Source organism: Oncorhynchus mykiss, chromosome 3 (assembly GCF_013265735.2).
Source record: "Oncorhynchus mykiss isolate Arlee chromosome 3, USDA_OmykA_1.1, whole genome shotgun sequence".
Lineage (NCBI taxonomy): Eukaryota > Metazoa > Chordata > Actinopteri > Salmoniformes > Salmonidae > Oncorhynchus > Oncorhynchus mykiss.
This window is the reverse complement of record NC_048567.1, coordinates 53,215,775-53,231,926: the sequence shown is the minus strand read 5'-3', so window position 1 is coordinate 53,231,926 and position 16,152 is coordinate 53,215,775. Positions and strand designations below refer to the sequence as shown.

The 16,152-nt window shown below is 42.6% G+C and overlaps 1 protein-coding gene across 5 annotated transcripts in view; it reads right to left on the bottom strand.

The window, feature by feature from the left end:
• The window catches only part of LOC110520187 (methyl-CpG-binding domain protein 5), a 60,764-nt gene that overhangs the window by 3,101 nt on the left and 41,511 nt on the right, over positions 1 to 16,152 (bottom strand). For all 5 annotated transcript variants that reach the window (XM_021597332.2, XM_021597333.2, XM_021597330.2 and 2 more), the window contains exons 2-8: positions 12,401 to 13,101; positions 10,797 to 10,899; positions 10,433 to 10,601; positions 7,521 to 9,758; positions 3,399 to 3,673; positions 1,459 to 2,505; positions 73 to 149 (exon numbers count right to left, since the gene is read on the bottom strand). In XM_021597332.2, coding sequence (XP_021453007.2) covers positions 73 to 149; positions 1,459 to 2,505; positions 3,399 to 3,673; positions 7,521 to 9,758; positions 10,433 to 10,601; positions 10,797 to 10,899; positions 12,401 to 12,510 — 4,019 coding nt within the window. In that variant the 5' untranslated portion in view covers positions 12,511 to 13,101. The remainder of the gene's footprint in view (positions 1 to 72; positions 150 to 1,458; positions 2,506 to 3,398; positions 3,674 to 7,520; positions 9,759 to 10,432; positions 10,602 to 10,796; positions 10,900 to 12,400; positions 13,102 to 16,152) is intronic.

Here is a 16,152-nt window from a genome sequence, read left to right as displayed (position 1 = left end):
TCCTTCATCTGATAAAAACAATGTGCAGGGACAGAATAAAGAATAATAGCATATTAATCTAGGGTAATTTACTTTCTAGTTATCTTGTTTGCTTTATGTAGTGTGTCCAGATCCTCTGTTAGTGTCCTCTGGAACTTCTCTGACTCTACCTGAAGGCAAGTAGAAACAACATTACCAAACACCGGGGGAATGAAACCAAAACATTACCAAAGGATCACCTGTTGGTAGTGCATGGCGCTTGTAACGCCAGGGTATTGAGTTTGATTCCCGGGACCACCCATACGTAAAATGTATGCAAGAATGACTAATCTAAGTGGCATATTACACAGCCAAGTGAAACCAAAAGCACATTACCCTGTCCACAGAACAGAAGTTCTAAATGTACATTACCCTGTCCACAGAACAGAAGTTCTAAATGTACATTATCCTGTCCACAGAACAGAAGTTCTAAATGTACATTATCCTGTCCACAGAACAGAAGTTCTAAATGAGTTTGCAGAATGACTCCGGTCAAAGCAATCAATTACTTTATTTCACATTTCATAATTATGACTCAAATTCAATAAAGCTTTATTATCTAATGACTAACTTGCAAGTTACTGTAATGCCAGGTAAGACAAAGAGCATTCAATCATTTTCTAATAAAAATAAATAAAAAAATGTAAAAAAAGAGTCAGCATCTTGTCCTATCCTTCCAAACTGCTTTTAATTGTATTTACTGAACACAATGGGTCAGATTCATTAAAATAGCTGTCCACACAGGCTTGTAAAAGGGATGGATATGGATATTCATCCACTATTGCATATTATCTGCACAGTCAAACAAGGCATGAAACCAAACTGAAATATCACCTAGCCAAATGTTAGCCTAAATAATATGGGTAAATCCAGGAAAAATTTAATAAAGTACATTCCCCCAAGGATTCCCACACTGAAGTTCCTGAACAGTAGCTCTCGAGAAAAAAAAGAACAAAACACAGTAGGCAGTGAATAAATTCAAGCAATGGATATCGACAGATAGGTGAAAATGGTGGTAGAATGACCTCTGGGAAGGTGTCAAACCCATTATGCTGTTTTACCCTGATGTTAATTCCTTGGCGTCTCAAAGGCTTTTGAGAGTGTCGCAGGGCAGAATTGGGGTGTTTTTTAATGCAGAACACCGTGGGAAATCTTCCCTCTCCCTCTCATGCTCTTCGTGAGGAATATATAATCTTTCAGGGACTTGCCATGCCTGGTGCCTACACATTTTTAAACTCCCCTCTTATTCAAAGCATTATTTTGCCATAAAAAAACTGCAACGGTAATGTGTACAGTAGTACTAGCAGCAAAGGTTTAATGTAAAATTGTGTTGAAACTGAGGCTGGAATTGTGGCAGAGACCTCCACTTCTTTATCTGATGTAGTCATGTGACCAATCATAATTGATGACACTAAAACACTGAGTATACAACAAGCTCACCTTTCCCTGCATGTCATTCACCATCCCAGGGGAGTACATGTGCCCCTCGCTCCCAATCTTGCCTGGCCATGGAGGGAAGCCTTTGCCCTGGCCCCAGAGTAGATCCCCCGGGTAGTGGGCCGGAGTTCTGGGCCTGTGGTGGAGCGGGAGCCCCTCACTGGAGGAGGGAGAGTCCCCAGGCCTCAGGTCTTCCTCGCCGCTCAGGCTCCCATTCAGGTGCCCATTGTAATGCCCATTATAGTGGTTCCCATTGAGTTGGCCGTTCAGATGTTCGTTGTAGTGGCTGTAATCCTTGGTAAAAAGGCCCTCTGGTGGGACAGAGGAAGAACCAGGGGACAGGCTGGGGTGTCTGGAATGTAGTCTTCCCGAGGTGAGGACCCTACCGTTGCCGTTCATATGGGCATACAAGTCACTGGGGAAGTGCAGTGTTGTTTGGTCCTGAGGGCCAAAGTGGACCTGGGCCTGACTTTTGGGCCTCTCTGGGTAGGTGCCGTTTCTGCTCTGGGCTAAGGAAAGCAGTTGGAGGAGCTCGTCATTACGCCACAGACCAGCCTGCTCCTGGCCCTCCGCCTGCCCATCCCATTGTCTTCTCTGGGCTCCGTGTCGCGGCGAGCGGAATCTGGCAGGAGCTTCCATAGCAACAGGAGAGAAGCTGTTGTTCCTTTCAGGGGTCTTCTTGCGTGGCCGACCCACCTTGGGTTGGTGTCGGGGCTCTAGCACTGGCTCCTGATATGAGCGAAGGGGGCCATGAATGACAGAGTTAACCGCATGGGAGAGGTCGACAGGCTCGCCGACAACAGAAGAAGCGAAGGTACCGCTAGCACCAGTTGATGTGATGACATTAAACGCGCTCTTGCTGGCCGTGCCCATCGCTGCCCTGTGGATGGTATCAATAACTTCTCCCCCACCACCTGGAAGGTCCTCGGCAGCCTGGTATTCTTGATGACTGTTCTGGTGACAAGGGGCACCGGGTTGGGACATGGACATCATCCCCGGTCGACTCATCATAGTTCTGTTTGGCAGTGGAATCGTCTCAGGCAAATCCACCTGTAACAAAAAGAGAGGGAGAGGTTCAAACATGTTGAAAGTAGCTAGGTTTCCATCCAATTTGTGACAGATTTTCATGCAAAATATGTGTTTCCATCAAACAGACTTTTTGTGGATAAAAGCTGTGCGTGATGACATACGCACATTAAAAACACCGTTGCTGTTAAATTCCCATGTACCAGAAGAAAAATACAAGTTAGATGGGTTTCCATCTTTACTGATGGTTTTGTCAACAAAACGATTACGTTATATAGCAAAATGTGCGAGGTGTTGTCACATGCGCTTGTAGCCAACACCTCACAGATACTGTGGGTAGGCTAACTACATTATGAGATTATTATGGATAAGAGCAATTTTATTTGTATTTGTCAAACAGCAGCCAAGCATTGATCATCATGTCACCAGAACATGACCCTCGATATTTATTGGAAAGGAGCATCAAGCTCATCATCTTGCACATTCACTACCCTGTGAAGTTAATCATAATTAATTTAATCTGTAGCCTAATAAACTGCATGGTTTCCCAAGTCGTAGTGGGAGGACCTCACAACATATCATTATGTGACTCCAAGTTTACTTCGATATAATGGTTATTATATCAACATTTCCACTGCCATTTCACGCATAATATATTTTTCCAACACAAAAATGTCCTACCATGTCGAACAAACAAATTGTCTGTCGGCATTTTTTAAATTGTACCGGCATTTCATGTTTCCGTCAGCCCAGTGTTTCCGTCAGCCCATCAGCAAACTTTTTTCATATGTCATTCAAGAAATGTTGAATGGAAATAAACAATAAACATCCCTAAACTGCCAAACAAACATCCAAATACACAGAAAGTCACCACAATTATTTTGGGGCTTGAACTGGAAAAAAACAGAATGTCTGACCTGGAAGCTCTGAAGGAGGCTGTTCATGGGGTTGGAGGAGGCATCATCAGGGAGAGGGGCATCAGGGTGGGAGCCTTGGCACTGGAATCTATGCTGCTGCTGGCCCTGCATGTAGTGCTGACCAGGACCCTGGGTCAGACCCTGATGTTGGCCCTGAACAAGTGGTTGCAGTCTCTGTTGTTGCAGTGTATGGGCCTGGCTGTTCCTGATGAGAGATTGAAGACTCTCCTCTCGGGCCTGCCTCAGCTCACAGCTCAGAGAACTACTGACCTCACCTGCACAAAGGGAGAGAGAGAAAGGAGAGAGAGAGAGAAAGGAGAGGCGTGAGAAAGGTGCGAGAATGAAAAGTGAAGTGAGGGAGCAGGAGTAGAGGAAGATCTGATCATGAGGACAACACCACTCCAAGCTAATTGAGTTTTTTCAAAGATAAGCAAACCAAAGGGACAGTGAGAGAGAATAGTGTGGAAGTAACAAAAAAAGTAGTTTTGCCCAAAGTTTACTCCTATTTACTTCCCTTGGTTTGTGAGGACTTGATTGAACAAATAAGACAGTAAAATGAAACAGACAGGATAAGTGAGAAAATAAAGAAGACTATGTTGTTGAAATGTAAACCAAAGTGGTCAACTGTGGTTCAGTTGGCTTCCCTGACTACAGACTGAAACTTCAGGCCAATTATAGGTATTTCAGACAAAATATTGCTCCTGACTCTTAAATCAAGAAAAATCTATGAGTATATAAATCTTGGATGTACACTTCTAGAAGCCCAGCCATAGATGGATATCCATACATTACCTCAACATCGTCAGCAAGGGATATGGTGTAGAACAGGAGAAGTAGCCAATAGTAGCAGTGAGTGACAAAATTAGGATTCTAATGCTTTTGAAATAAAAGGTTCATTTCACAAAAACGGTTGACAAACCTCAACAAAGTAGCCAGTAGCCACCATGATCCGCTAACTGACGGTTTCGGAGGACATTTCCTGAATCCACAGAGCTTGGACACGAAGTGAATGTGATCATTTGTGTGGAGCTCCTGTATCGAAACAGAAATGCATCCCATGTTTATGGATGAGTGGCTCTCACTGTAAGGGTAAACGCTCCCTACTTTCTGGTAGATCGCTAGTGACTTTTTTGACATTACTGTGAAAGTGCATAAAATACAAGATCCCCCTAATGTAATTAGCCTACACTAAAGGCTCAGCTGTCTAGATACATTTGACTCCTGATAAGTGCACATATCAAAAGGAAATGAATGCTCCATTCAAGTGGAGTCCCAATTCAAATATATGATTTCCCTTTTCTTGTGCTACTGCCGGCTATCTGCAATCACAACAATCCCAAGCCATTGCGTACATCAAACTAGAGCTAAGAGAATGTATCTAGACTAAATGCCACTACCTGCAGTGATTCCCCTATATTAATTTAGCTACCCTTGCCACGATGCTGAAAGAAATCCTAGGGCAAATACTGACTAGTCGTTGCATATTACTTATCACCCAAAAAGTAAATGACAGAAACAATAAGTATACAGTTCATATGAGGAAATCTGTCAATTGAAATAAATTCACTAGGCCCTAATCTATGAATTTCACAGCTGGGAATACAATCTGTTGGTCACAGACAACTTAAAAAATAAAATGGGCCTCAGGATCTCGTCACAGTATTTCTGTGCATTCAAATTGCCATCGATAAAATCCAAATTGTGTTCGTTGTCCGTAGCTTATTCCTGTCCATACCATAACCCCACCGCCACCATGGGGCACTCTGTCAGCGTTGTGAACATCAGCAAACCGCTCACCCACACAACGCCATACACGTGGTCTGCGGTTGTGAGGCTGGTTGAATGTACTGCCAAATTCCCTAAAATGACGCTGGAGTCACCTTATGGTAGATAAATTAACATTAAATTATCTGGCAACAGCTCTGGTGGACATTCCTGCAGTCAGCATGCCAATTACACACTCCCTCAAAACTTGCCACATCTGTGTAATGATCATGCTGTTTAATCAGCTTGTTGATATGCCACATCTGTCAGATGGATGGATTATCTTGGCAAAGGAGAAATGCTCACTAACTGGGATGCAAACACATTTGTGCACAACATTTGAGAGAAATAAGCTTTTTGTTCATATGGACATTTTCTGGGATCTTTTATTTCAGCTCCTGAAACATGGGATAAAACTTTATATGTTGCGTTTATATTTTTGTTTGTTCAGTGTATTTTAATCTGGAGGCAGAGTTTATATCCCACTCATCCTCCCAACCACCTAAAACCATTAAGAGCAAACCATCTCAGCAATTAGATCAATATTACACAAGAGGGCACTTTTCCCAGTGTAATCCACCCCGTTTTCAACAATACTGTTTTTACTAAAACATTAAAGCTGCATAATACACCTTTTTTTCTAGAGCAAGTCTACATCTTTTACATCTAGCTAATAAGTGTTGTGCTTGAACTTTTTTGTTGTTGTTGTTAGGTTTGATAAATGTGAACTTGCTCATTAGTTAGCTAGCTAGCAAACGTTAGCTTGCTAAATAAGCCAGGCAGTCACACACACGGGTGGTAAGTGCAGCACATTGCACACAACACTAAATGCTTTACCAAGCTAGCTATCTAGCAAGATGAATAAATACTTTAACTCACTCACCATTACCCCATACTACCAATGTCAGTTCGCTTGCTAGCTAAACTAAAGTTAGCTAAATTCAGAAATGAATCCCTTGCTATTTAATAATGTTGCTAACTACACTGGTTATCTAGTTGTGCCCATCTGGCTGGAATCAAAAAGGGTTTAATACAAATTCTAGGTAGCAACATTAGCACAACTTGCTTATTAGCTAACATTCGCTATCTACAGCACACAAGCCAAACATCGCTTATTAACCTTTTTGGGATAGGGGGCAGCATTTTCACTTTTGGATGAATAGTGTGCCCAGAGTGAATTGCCTCCTACTCTGTCCCAGATGCAAATGTATGCATATTATTATTATTATTGGATAGAAAACACTATGAAGTTTCTAAAACTGTTTGAATGATGTCTGTGAGTATAACAGGACTCATATGGCAGGTGAAAACCTGAGAAAAAGCCAACCAGGAAGTGGGATATCTGACATTTGTAGTTTTTCAAAGCTTGGCCTACCGAATACACAGTGTCTATGGAGTCAAGTTGCACTTCCTACGGCTTCCACTAGATGTCAACCATCTTTAGAAACTGGTTTGAGGATTCTACTATAAAGGAGGGGCTCATGAGACCTGTTTGAGTCAGTGGTCTGGCAGAGTGTCTCAGGCTCATGGCGGGTGCTCCCGACAGAGTTAGCTCTTGTTCCAGTGCTAGCTCTTGTTCCAGTGCTTTTCTTCAGACATAGGAATTCTCCGGTTGGAAGCTTATTGATGTTTTATGTTAAGAAAGTTACTGCCACATTGTGGTCTGGACTATTTTTAACGAGGCTTATCCAGGGGGTTGATCTGTGCTGTGACAACACACCAGTATCCTTTAAGTTAAATCATTGTTTGAGAATATGACTTAGTTTAGCTGAAAATGGGTTAAATAAATAAGAACAAGAACAAAAAAGCAGGAAAAATAAGGTATGATGTGAGAAATAAGTAGAAAAACATATCTGAACATTTTTGTCTACCTGCCTGTAAAACATTTTTGCCTTTAAAGAGGTCTTGCACGCTGGCTTTAAATAGCTCACTTTCATTTGGCTGTGCAGCAGAAAATGTTTTGCAGTCAGCACTTTGATGAAAGATGCTTAAAGAGCGCAAGTGACAAAGACGGCAACAACATGAGACTGAATTTAATGACAAATAGTTACATGCAAAAAGATGGTCATATTCATATTTGTAAGGTAGTAGCTCAATTCACAATGTTTTTTTTGGCCCCAAACATCTAGATGGATCATTGTAATAAAGTAGGCTATATCCAATTATTTTCAATAGACAGAAACTACCAATGTTCGCCACAAGGGGGCACAACACACATTGCAGCCCTTGCTTTATCACATGTATATAATGTATATAAATAGAGACTATTGACTTAAAACATAATATAAATCTATGATTTTGCTACACCTAGGATAAGAAGACAATAGTCAACTAAATCAAGGAGAAACAGCTGCTTACCTGACTCAGAGAGGGCTTGGACCCCGCCATTGGACATCATGGGAGGCAATCCTGCCCTGCCTCTGAAGTGGGGGTTGCCTTGCGCCTGGGATGGTTTCTGATAAAGTCCAAACTGCTGCTGCTGGTGAGGGTTTGGGTTTCCCTGCATCGACACCATGGCTGCATGTTGTCCACCATTGTAACCCAACACCCCAAAGTTTCCAGTTAAGGTGGGGTCCTGCATTTGATTTATTGGCCTGTTGAACTGCTCCATGTTTAGATCCTGGCCTGAAATCTGACCATCACTGTTCATGTTCTGGAAGCCACGGATCTTCGCTCTGCCCTGGATTTGATGCCCCTGCAAGCTCTGCTGCAAAGTCGACATCTGAGGCAAAGCTTCCTCCAAGAAGGGAGATTTGCCAGATTTGGCCGGGCTTTGGCCCACGTGGCTTGGCTCATTGTGGGCACTTTGGTGGCTCATGGACTGGAGTAGCTGGGCCATGGAGGTGTTTGGGGGCAAACAACCCTGCTGCAACATTCTCCTCAAAGTCTCTGGAAAGCTAGATGAACTAGATCCAGAGCCACCCATCGGATGCTTGAGCACGTCGAAAGCCCTGTCATTGTTGATGCCACCACTGCTGCCATCACTGGACAGTTTGCGCTTGCGATTTGCCTCTCTTTGCTGAACCATACCCATGAGTTTGTCTCTTAGTGCTGCTCTTCCGCTTTGAAATTCGCTCGCCAACGGCCCAGGATTAGGTAGATATCTCTGGTTTAAAGTGCTGTGTCCATCTAGGTTCCCACCTCTTCCTCCACCAACTAGCCCTGGGTGTCCCAAACTGCTGCCACTGCGAGCCTCTGCGCCTGCACCCAATGTGCTGTCGGTATGTTTGTTTTGATTAACTAGCTGTGCTTTCGCTGCTGCTGAAAGTAGACTACTTGCTGGGAAGGAAGCAGGATTCTGCTGATCTAACATCTGGTTAAGGGGCATTCCTACCGAGTGATTCTTTTGAATGATACTATCAGATCCGGGAGCTGGACGGTACATGGAGTTGGGATGCCTGCTTAGACCAATGTTCATCCCCCCTGGCAGTTGGTTGGGGGTATCGTTCAAGTGATGGAGTTTGTCCATCTTATATGCAGAACCTTGTGGCATTGCAGGTCGAGGGGACCCCGAGGAGGCCTGAGAGGACCGGGGAAGTGGCTTTGAACCCCCACAAGGAACCTGGAGCCCCCTTGTGGGGTGAGCGAAGCTACCATGTTCAGAAGAACTGGATAAGCAACGTGAGCGGTGGGGTGACTCCACCTTGGCGAGGACAGGCCCAGCCATATGTGCTGGGGACATGATAGGTGAGGATGAGGCGGATGACAGGGTAGGGTGGTGCTGGACCCTATGGCCATGCCCAACAGGTCCAGACTTCCCAGTTGGCAAGGGCAGGTTGCTGGGCAAAGGGACACTGGCAGGGGGGATGTTTACATTCATTGGTGGTACCTGAGATTGGGCATTGTGTTGGAGGCCAGATATGTTTGGCACTAAGGGACCCTGGCTAGGAGCCTTGCTTGGAATTGGGTCCAGGATACCAAGAGGGTCCTTCTCAGAGGTCACCTGCTTTTTCTGCAGGATGCAGGGAGGGAGCTGAGACAGGGAAAAGTGCGACTGTGGGTGGCATGCAGGCTGGGGCTTGTGTTGAAAGTCGTGGGGGAAGCTGCAGGAGGGCTGCAAATTGAGGCTTTTGGCATTGACGGCAGGGGAATTTGGTACATTAGTCCTTCCTGACATGGCACACGAGGGCTGGGAGGCCGAAGGCGAGCCGTGGTGCAGGATACTGGGTGGTGAGAGATGGGTAAAACGATCACCGTTCATATGGACAGAGCCTGGGCTGCAAGCTCCATGAAAACCAAGCATATTGGGGTCAGGACTCCCCAGAGGTTCAGTCCTTGGGGAGGGAGCCCTATCACCATAATGCTGTGAGCAACATGAATTGGAGGAGGAGGGGCTGAGCAGGACACTGTGGCGGCTGTGATAGGGTGACCGTTGTTGGCTACTGTGTTCGCTGCCCCCCAGCCTTGTCCTGCTGTACCCCAAGTACAGATCCCTCTGAGGGGGAGAATCCAGTTCATGGTTATAGTACTGTTGACCAGAAACTGACATTCCTGTCTTGTTGGGATTCCTGCCATCAAGAGCCACAGAGTTGGGTGGACCATTGTGCATATTGTTCCTTATTGCTTGATGACTCAAAGGACCCATAGCTGCAGCGCCTGCAAAGCAAAGTAAACTTGTATCAATCTTTGAAATTACTTTTATCATCTCAGATGAGATAATTATATGTAATTAATTCAGCATCGTCAATTCAGACCTTACAGAAAATCCCAAAACAAATCAACAATTAACAGTTCTGAATTGACAACAGAAACCCGATCTTTAGAGAAAACATAAAACAGCAGCTAAGCAGACAGTTGAATCTAAATGAAATGTGTATGCATGTTCTTCAGACAGCATCACATTTTCGCTTATTTTTTATAACATGCTGACAGAGCAGCAATTCACTGCAGTCCTTTGCTGTGAAAATACTGCACAGACAGATGATTTCTGTCTGAGCTTGTCTCAATAGGTCATAAGGTTATTCTCTTTAATTTAAAATTTCTATATGGCAATATGTTAAAACAGAACAAAACTAGCTGAGAATGCACAGATTGTCATGTCATTATATCAAGTTACACCGATTGGAGAGTAAAAGCCATTAAGTGACACTGGCTTTCATCATCAAATGACACCCTTATGCAAAATATCATAAATAACTGGTGTTTAGGCCTATTTCAGCATTTGATCAGATATGAGACATTGAAATTAATAATCAATAAGTCACACAAATGGATGGATCTTTCCTAGGGAGCTAGTTGCATCTCAAATTGACAATATTTCTTTCACATACCAGTGCCAACACTGGCCAGAGCAGGGTGTGGTGACTCCATGCTCCTGCGCAGGGTTGCCACGGTGATGACCTTCCTCTTGTGGATACACAGCTTGGTGACATTAGCATCGGCTCTGGCATCCTCAACAGTCCTCTGCTTGACAGCCGCCCCGGTGTCAAAGTTGAATATCTGAGGGGAGTGAAAGATGTTAGCGTCTGGGTGTGCCTACTCTTATCAATACACTATGCATGCGTTACTTCCTCTCTCCTCCAGTCCTGGCTACAGTAAGAAGTGTGTTAGTGTTCAGTAGTGTGTGTAGTGCATTTTCCTTTGAACTTAAATGACCCATCTACCAGGAGTGGCCCCACATTCAGGCCTGCTCACCTTATGAATGATGAGAGGACACTCCAGGCCACACTTACAGGTGCCATCAGTCAGCAGGTAGCTCTTCACCTGCTCCAGACAGGCTAGGACTAAGCCACTGGGACTGGAATGTGGAAATCAGAGAGATTGTGAGTGACTAATGGAACAGCATAGCACAACCACAGCCAAATAAAAGAGAGTTTGCATCTGAAATGACCCCCTATTCCCACAGTAGGCCTATAGTGGTTCTGGTCAAAAGTAGTGCGCTATACAGGGAATAAGGTACCATTTCGGACTAAACCATACACATTCAATTATATCAAATGACCTGGATAAAGTAGTCAGTCACAGCAAAAAAGGAAATCTCCCAAAACATAGGAGGAACACAATACCATGAAAACAGCTCACCTTTATAATGACAAGTGCCATCAGCTTAAAAGGCTTGGTTCGAAAGGAAAAAAACACATTCATTTCAAACTCAATGAAAGTAAGGGAGAGAAAAGCAGCTGGTGGGTGGAATTATGGTGCCATAAAACATGGCTCCCGACAGCATTTCATAGTTTGTCAGAGGACAATTTTCTCTGTATGAGACAGTCACTGATCTCAAACATTCTTCTCCTCAAGGCCATGTAGCCCAGATCTGCCCACCAGAGAGGGAATATACTTCATATGAAGAGGGAGGGAGGTAATATTAGACTCTCTGGAAGGTGTTATGCTTGACTAGCTCTGGTGTTGAAACATTTCCCTTCAACCCCATGGACAGAAAATGGATGGAAGTGACTTTTTCTGCCTTTCAATAAAGGCAATGGACTACGGCGTTATTGTGGTCAGCCCTATTAGGGTAAAAGACAGATATGACAAGTCGTTCCACCTCAAAAAGCACAAGAAAGAGGATTGTCACCCACTATCCAAGATTCATCTGAAATTGTTTCTGTAGTTAGAAACAGATAAGCATTTCTGCAACATTATTTTGTTGAAAGATAATTCCATCCCTGAAAAATTAAGTTAATTGATTGCAGACAAATTGCCCATTTCAATTTGTTGGATTCGTAAACTACTCAATAAACATAGTACCAGTCATCCGATTTGGACCGAACCTCTTCTTAACAAAGATTAAGACGAGGGGATTCCAAATTAATGGACAAAAGCTACCCATGGACCCCCCAAACCCCACACCAAGTCCACCCCAAAGGCCAGTGTACAGTATCAGTTCTCTATGTTTGACAAGTAGTATAAAGCTGCGGCTTGGAGTACTGGTTATTCATTCTATGTAATGTATTCATAGTGAGCTTGGTGATGTTTCCCCCCCCCCCCCCCCCCACTGTTCAGAGAAATTTGCCATAGAAGTCACTTGCCCCCCCCCCCCCATAAATTTGTGTGAAAGTACCAGGTTTTGCCCTCTAGATGCCACTGTTCCTGCTATTGCCACACCTCTATATATATATCAATATTAATCAATAAACACACCATATCAAATGGTAAGTTACATGAAAAGATTGAGCAGTAGAAAATTGAATGTATATTAGAAATTGGTACTGTAGAAGGAAAGAGTTCATTACCCTAAGTTCAGATTGGGGAGACTAGAGACCACAGGCTAGTTTAAATAGAGGTAGAGCAGGTCTTACCTTATGTAGACAACCCCGCTGTGGGTGATTCTGCGCTGCCAACCTATAGGGACTTCAGCCGGGGGCTGCTTCCCCTCAGCACACAGCCCCTCCTTCTTGGTTCTGTTCATTGTCCACTCCTTAGGTCCTCACAACTACACCCTTGCGATGTGAGATATCACAAGTCTGTCAGAGCGCTCAGACTAGTGTGCGTCATCCTGGGGTCTCTCAGGAGTAAACTGACCAACCAAGAGAGGATGAGCTACAACAGCTTCGCTGCCGGAACTGCTAACTGCCAATCCCACCGTCGCCTGCCTCTTCCGTGGACAGGTTCACTGTGGAACCAGACTTTTGAGGCCCTTCGTCCCCATCCTGTTTATTGCCGACATGTTTAAAACCCCATTTTCATCAGTCTTTGTGAGGAGGCCATGGTAGTCGTGGGGGGTCCTGGGGACATTGGGATGAGTGGTCTGAGGGAACTTGAAGTAGAGTTGCCCAAGCTACCTCTCTCACAGACCAATGGAGACGTTTCACTTTCAGTTCACAGAATCTGCTATTGGACAAATCTGGATGGATCTGGTCATGATATGATGACGTGAGTTCTGGCTGACACTAACTGCAGCTGCTGCGACCTTAGAACTCATAGTTGCAGGATCCGTCAGCATGACATCATCCCAGAGTTGATAACGGATAAGAGCAGACACTGTCCCATATATTCCAACCTGTAAAACAAGTCAAAAGTAACACGATCAAATTGACTACAAAAACTTTTGGGAATATATTTCTATCCTACATAACAAAAGGAGTATTGATCTTATTGAGAAGAATATTCCTAAATATATCCCACACAAGACAGGAATGATCCCTCATGACACCCAGAAAAAATAATAATGATTTTGGGGATTTTCAAAAAATGTAATCCATAGAATGAATAGTCCTTTGGAAGGATTGTTGACATATTTTTGGCAGTTCTATCTAATAGCATAATTGGGAAATAATTACTAAAAGTTGTGATATTTATTGCATTTTGGCATTACCCGGACCTCCTTTAAAACTCCATGGTGTTTTCATCTCTAGGTGCTACAAAGTAAATTGGTTTGGTATCATATGAAGCTTTACAGCTTGATGTTTACTTTGTAGCACCTACAGATTAAACAGTAATATGTTAAACTTCAATAACTTTCATAATAACTCATTTATGAATATAATAAAATAAAACATTTTAGATTTAGATTTAAAAAATATATATTTTTAAACATAATATATTCTATAGGCAAATCAAAGTTCCAGAGTGGGATCTCTGCTACTTTTAGAGTTATGATCCAATTTGTAAGCATTGTCAACAGAGTGAATGTGAAAATGGATTCAAAATAGTTGCCCTCTGCTAGTGATTTGCAGGATGTGCAAAGGAGGGCTGTGGTTGGTTACATTGCCTACTATGACAATTTATCTGTTTAAAATGGGCCATAACTTTTAAACTATTAGAGATCCCACTCAAACCTTGATATGTCCATAGAGTATATTATGTTCAAAAATATATTTAAAACATTTGTATTATTTTTTATATAGATGTTTATATTTTTCAATATTCATAAATTAATATTATTTAAAAAAATATCAAAATACTACTAATATTACAGAGCAAGCTGTAAAGCTTCAAATGACACCAAATTTTACTTTGTAGCATTTACAGATGAAACATGGAGTCTTAATGGAGAAACGCATCCAGATGTCCAAAATATCCAATCTCTGAGTAATTATTTCTCAATGATGCTTTAACATAAACATTTAAAATATATATATCCTTCTTCCAAAGGACTATTCTATTCAATACATTGTGAAAATTCCCCAAAATATGGTGAGTTTTTGTCTGGATTTCGTGAGGACTCACAGGTGTTCCACAACATTTGCATAGTACCCAATAATGTCAAATCAAAGTTCACTGGTCGGTGTACACAGACTTGCAGGCGTTATAGCAGGTGCAGGGAAATGCTTATGTTACTATCTCCAACAGTGAAATAGAATGTCTCTCAAATTTAATAAAAAAAAATATATCAACCGAAAATAAGAAACAACAATTCTTAGTAGATATATAAGAGTGAGCATGTATGAAAATCCACAATATGGGGTGTGTATAGACAGTATATAATTTGGAAAAGAAAATGCTATGTACAGAAGTAGGGATATTAGGATGTGCCATGTCGAGAATATATTATATAAACAGAATAGGAGGTAACCAGCATTCAATGAGTCTATATACATGAGGCATTAGTTTCGAGGTGCAGGGCTGAGTACCAGATAGGTAGCCCGGCTAGTGAAGGTCATGTCAAAAAATGTTTTTCCCGGGGTGTGATGTAATATGGAGGACCCGGCAAGCCAGCCTATTCCCTATAATGTAAACTCCAACAGAAATAACTTAAAATCTATAACTTCAAATTAAACCAAATCTTTTGCACTCATGACTACTGGTTTCAATTTATTTTCAGCCAACTTACAAGCCAATACTTTATAAATGTATTGTTACAAACCAGCTAGCCAACTAAGCTGCTAACGCTAGCCCTGCCAGCCTTCTAACGTTACGTTAGCATGGAATGAGTCAGCCAGTTGCTATCAACACCTAGTTTACAGCTACATTAAAGTAAACCAAAGTTTTGGAAATACATAACGCCATCTAACCAGTTATCAAAGAATGTTAGCTGAGTTACACTGAGTGTACAAAACATTAAGGACACCTTCATAACATTGATTTTTCACTCCCCCATTTTGCCCTCAGAACAGCCTCAATTTTTCGGAGAATGAACTCTGGCCCAGATCCAATGATTTCGACAGTTGGCTAGATGTCCTTTGGTGGTGGACCATTCTTGATACACATGGGAAACCGCTGAATGGCACACATACAGAATTCAGGTCTCAATTGTCTCAAAGCTTAAAAATCCTTGTTTAACCTGTCTCCTCCCCTTCATCTACACTGATTGAAGTGGATTTAACAAGCAACATCAATACGGGATCAATAGCTTTCACCTGGTCAGTCTGTCATGAATGTTTTGTACACACAGTTATTTTTATTTACTTATTTTTTTTAACCTTTATTTAACTAGGCAAGTCAGTTAAGAACAAATTCTTATTTTCAGGGGCAGAACGACAGATTTGTACCTTGTCAGCTTGGGGATTCAAACTTGCAACCTTTCGGTTACTAGCCCAACGCTCTAACCACTAGGCTACCCTGCCGCCCCCATCTTAGCCAGCAAGCTAGCCAGCCAGCTAATGTTAGTTATTAGCCTAGCCAACCACCTCAGTTATGGTCGGCAAGCTAGAGCCCAACTACTAGAGACCAGATAGAACACAACTAAAACATAACTGCAGATTAAAAGAAAAACGATCAGAAACGTGCATATTGATGGTTGGTGCTTTTAAAACTGAAAAAAATAAAAATAAATAAGAGTGCAGGCTGAGTTAGCTACCAAAGCTAAGGCGCTTCACCGGGCCAAAATACAAAATGGATAGATTCCAGATTTCAGTCAGCTAGTGCGCTAGCACGAAGGAAAGTTGGGAAAAGTTAGAAATCTCCCATAGCCTACTTCTCAGAGAACATGCAGAAAAGTGGACAAATCAAAAGGAGAATAGATGAGGTACTAGATAGAGAGCAAGCAGGTATGATTTTCTCTTTCGTTTTGAGCCCAATGGTAAGAAAGCACCAGAGCATGCCATGCGAATGGGTTCCCCCTAGAAAGCACAGCCATAAAGTAAGTGTTTAGCATGGGATGTAGCTAATG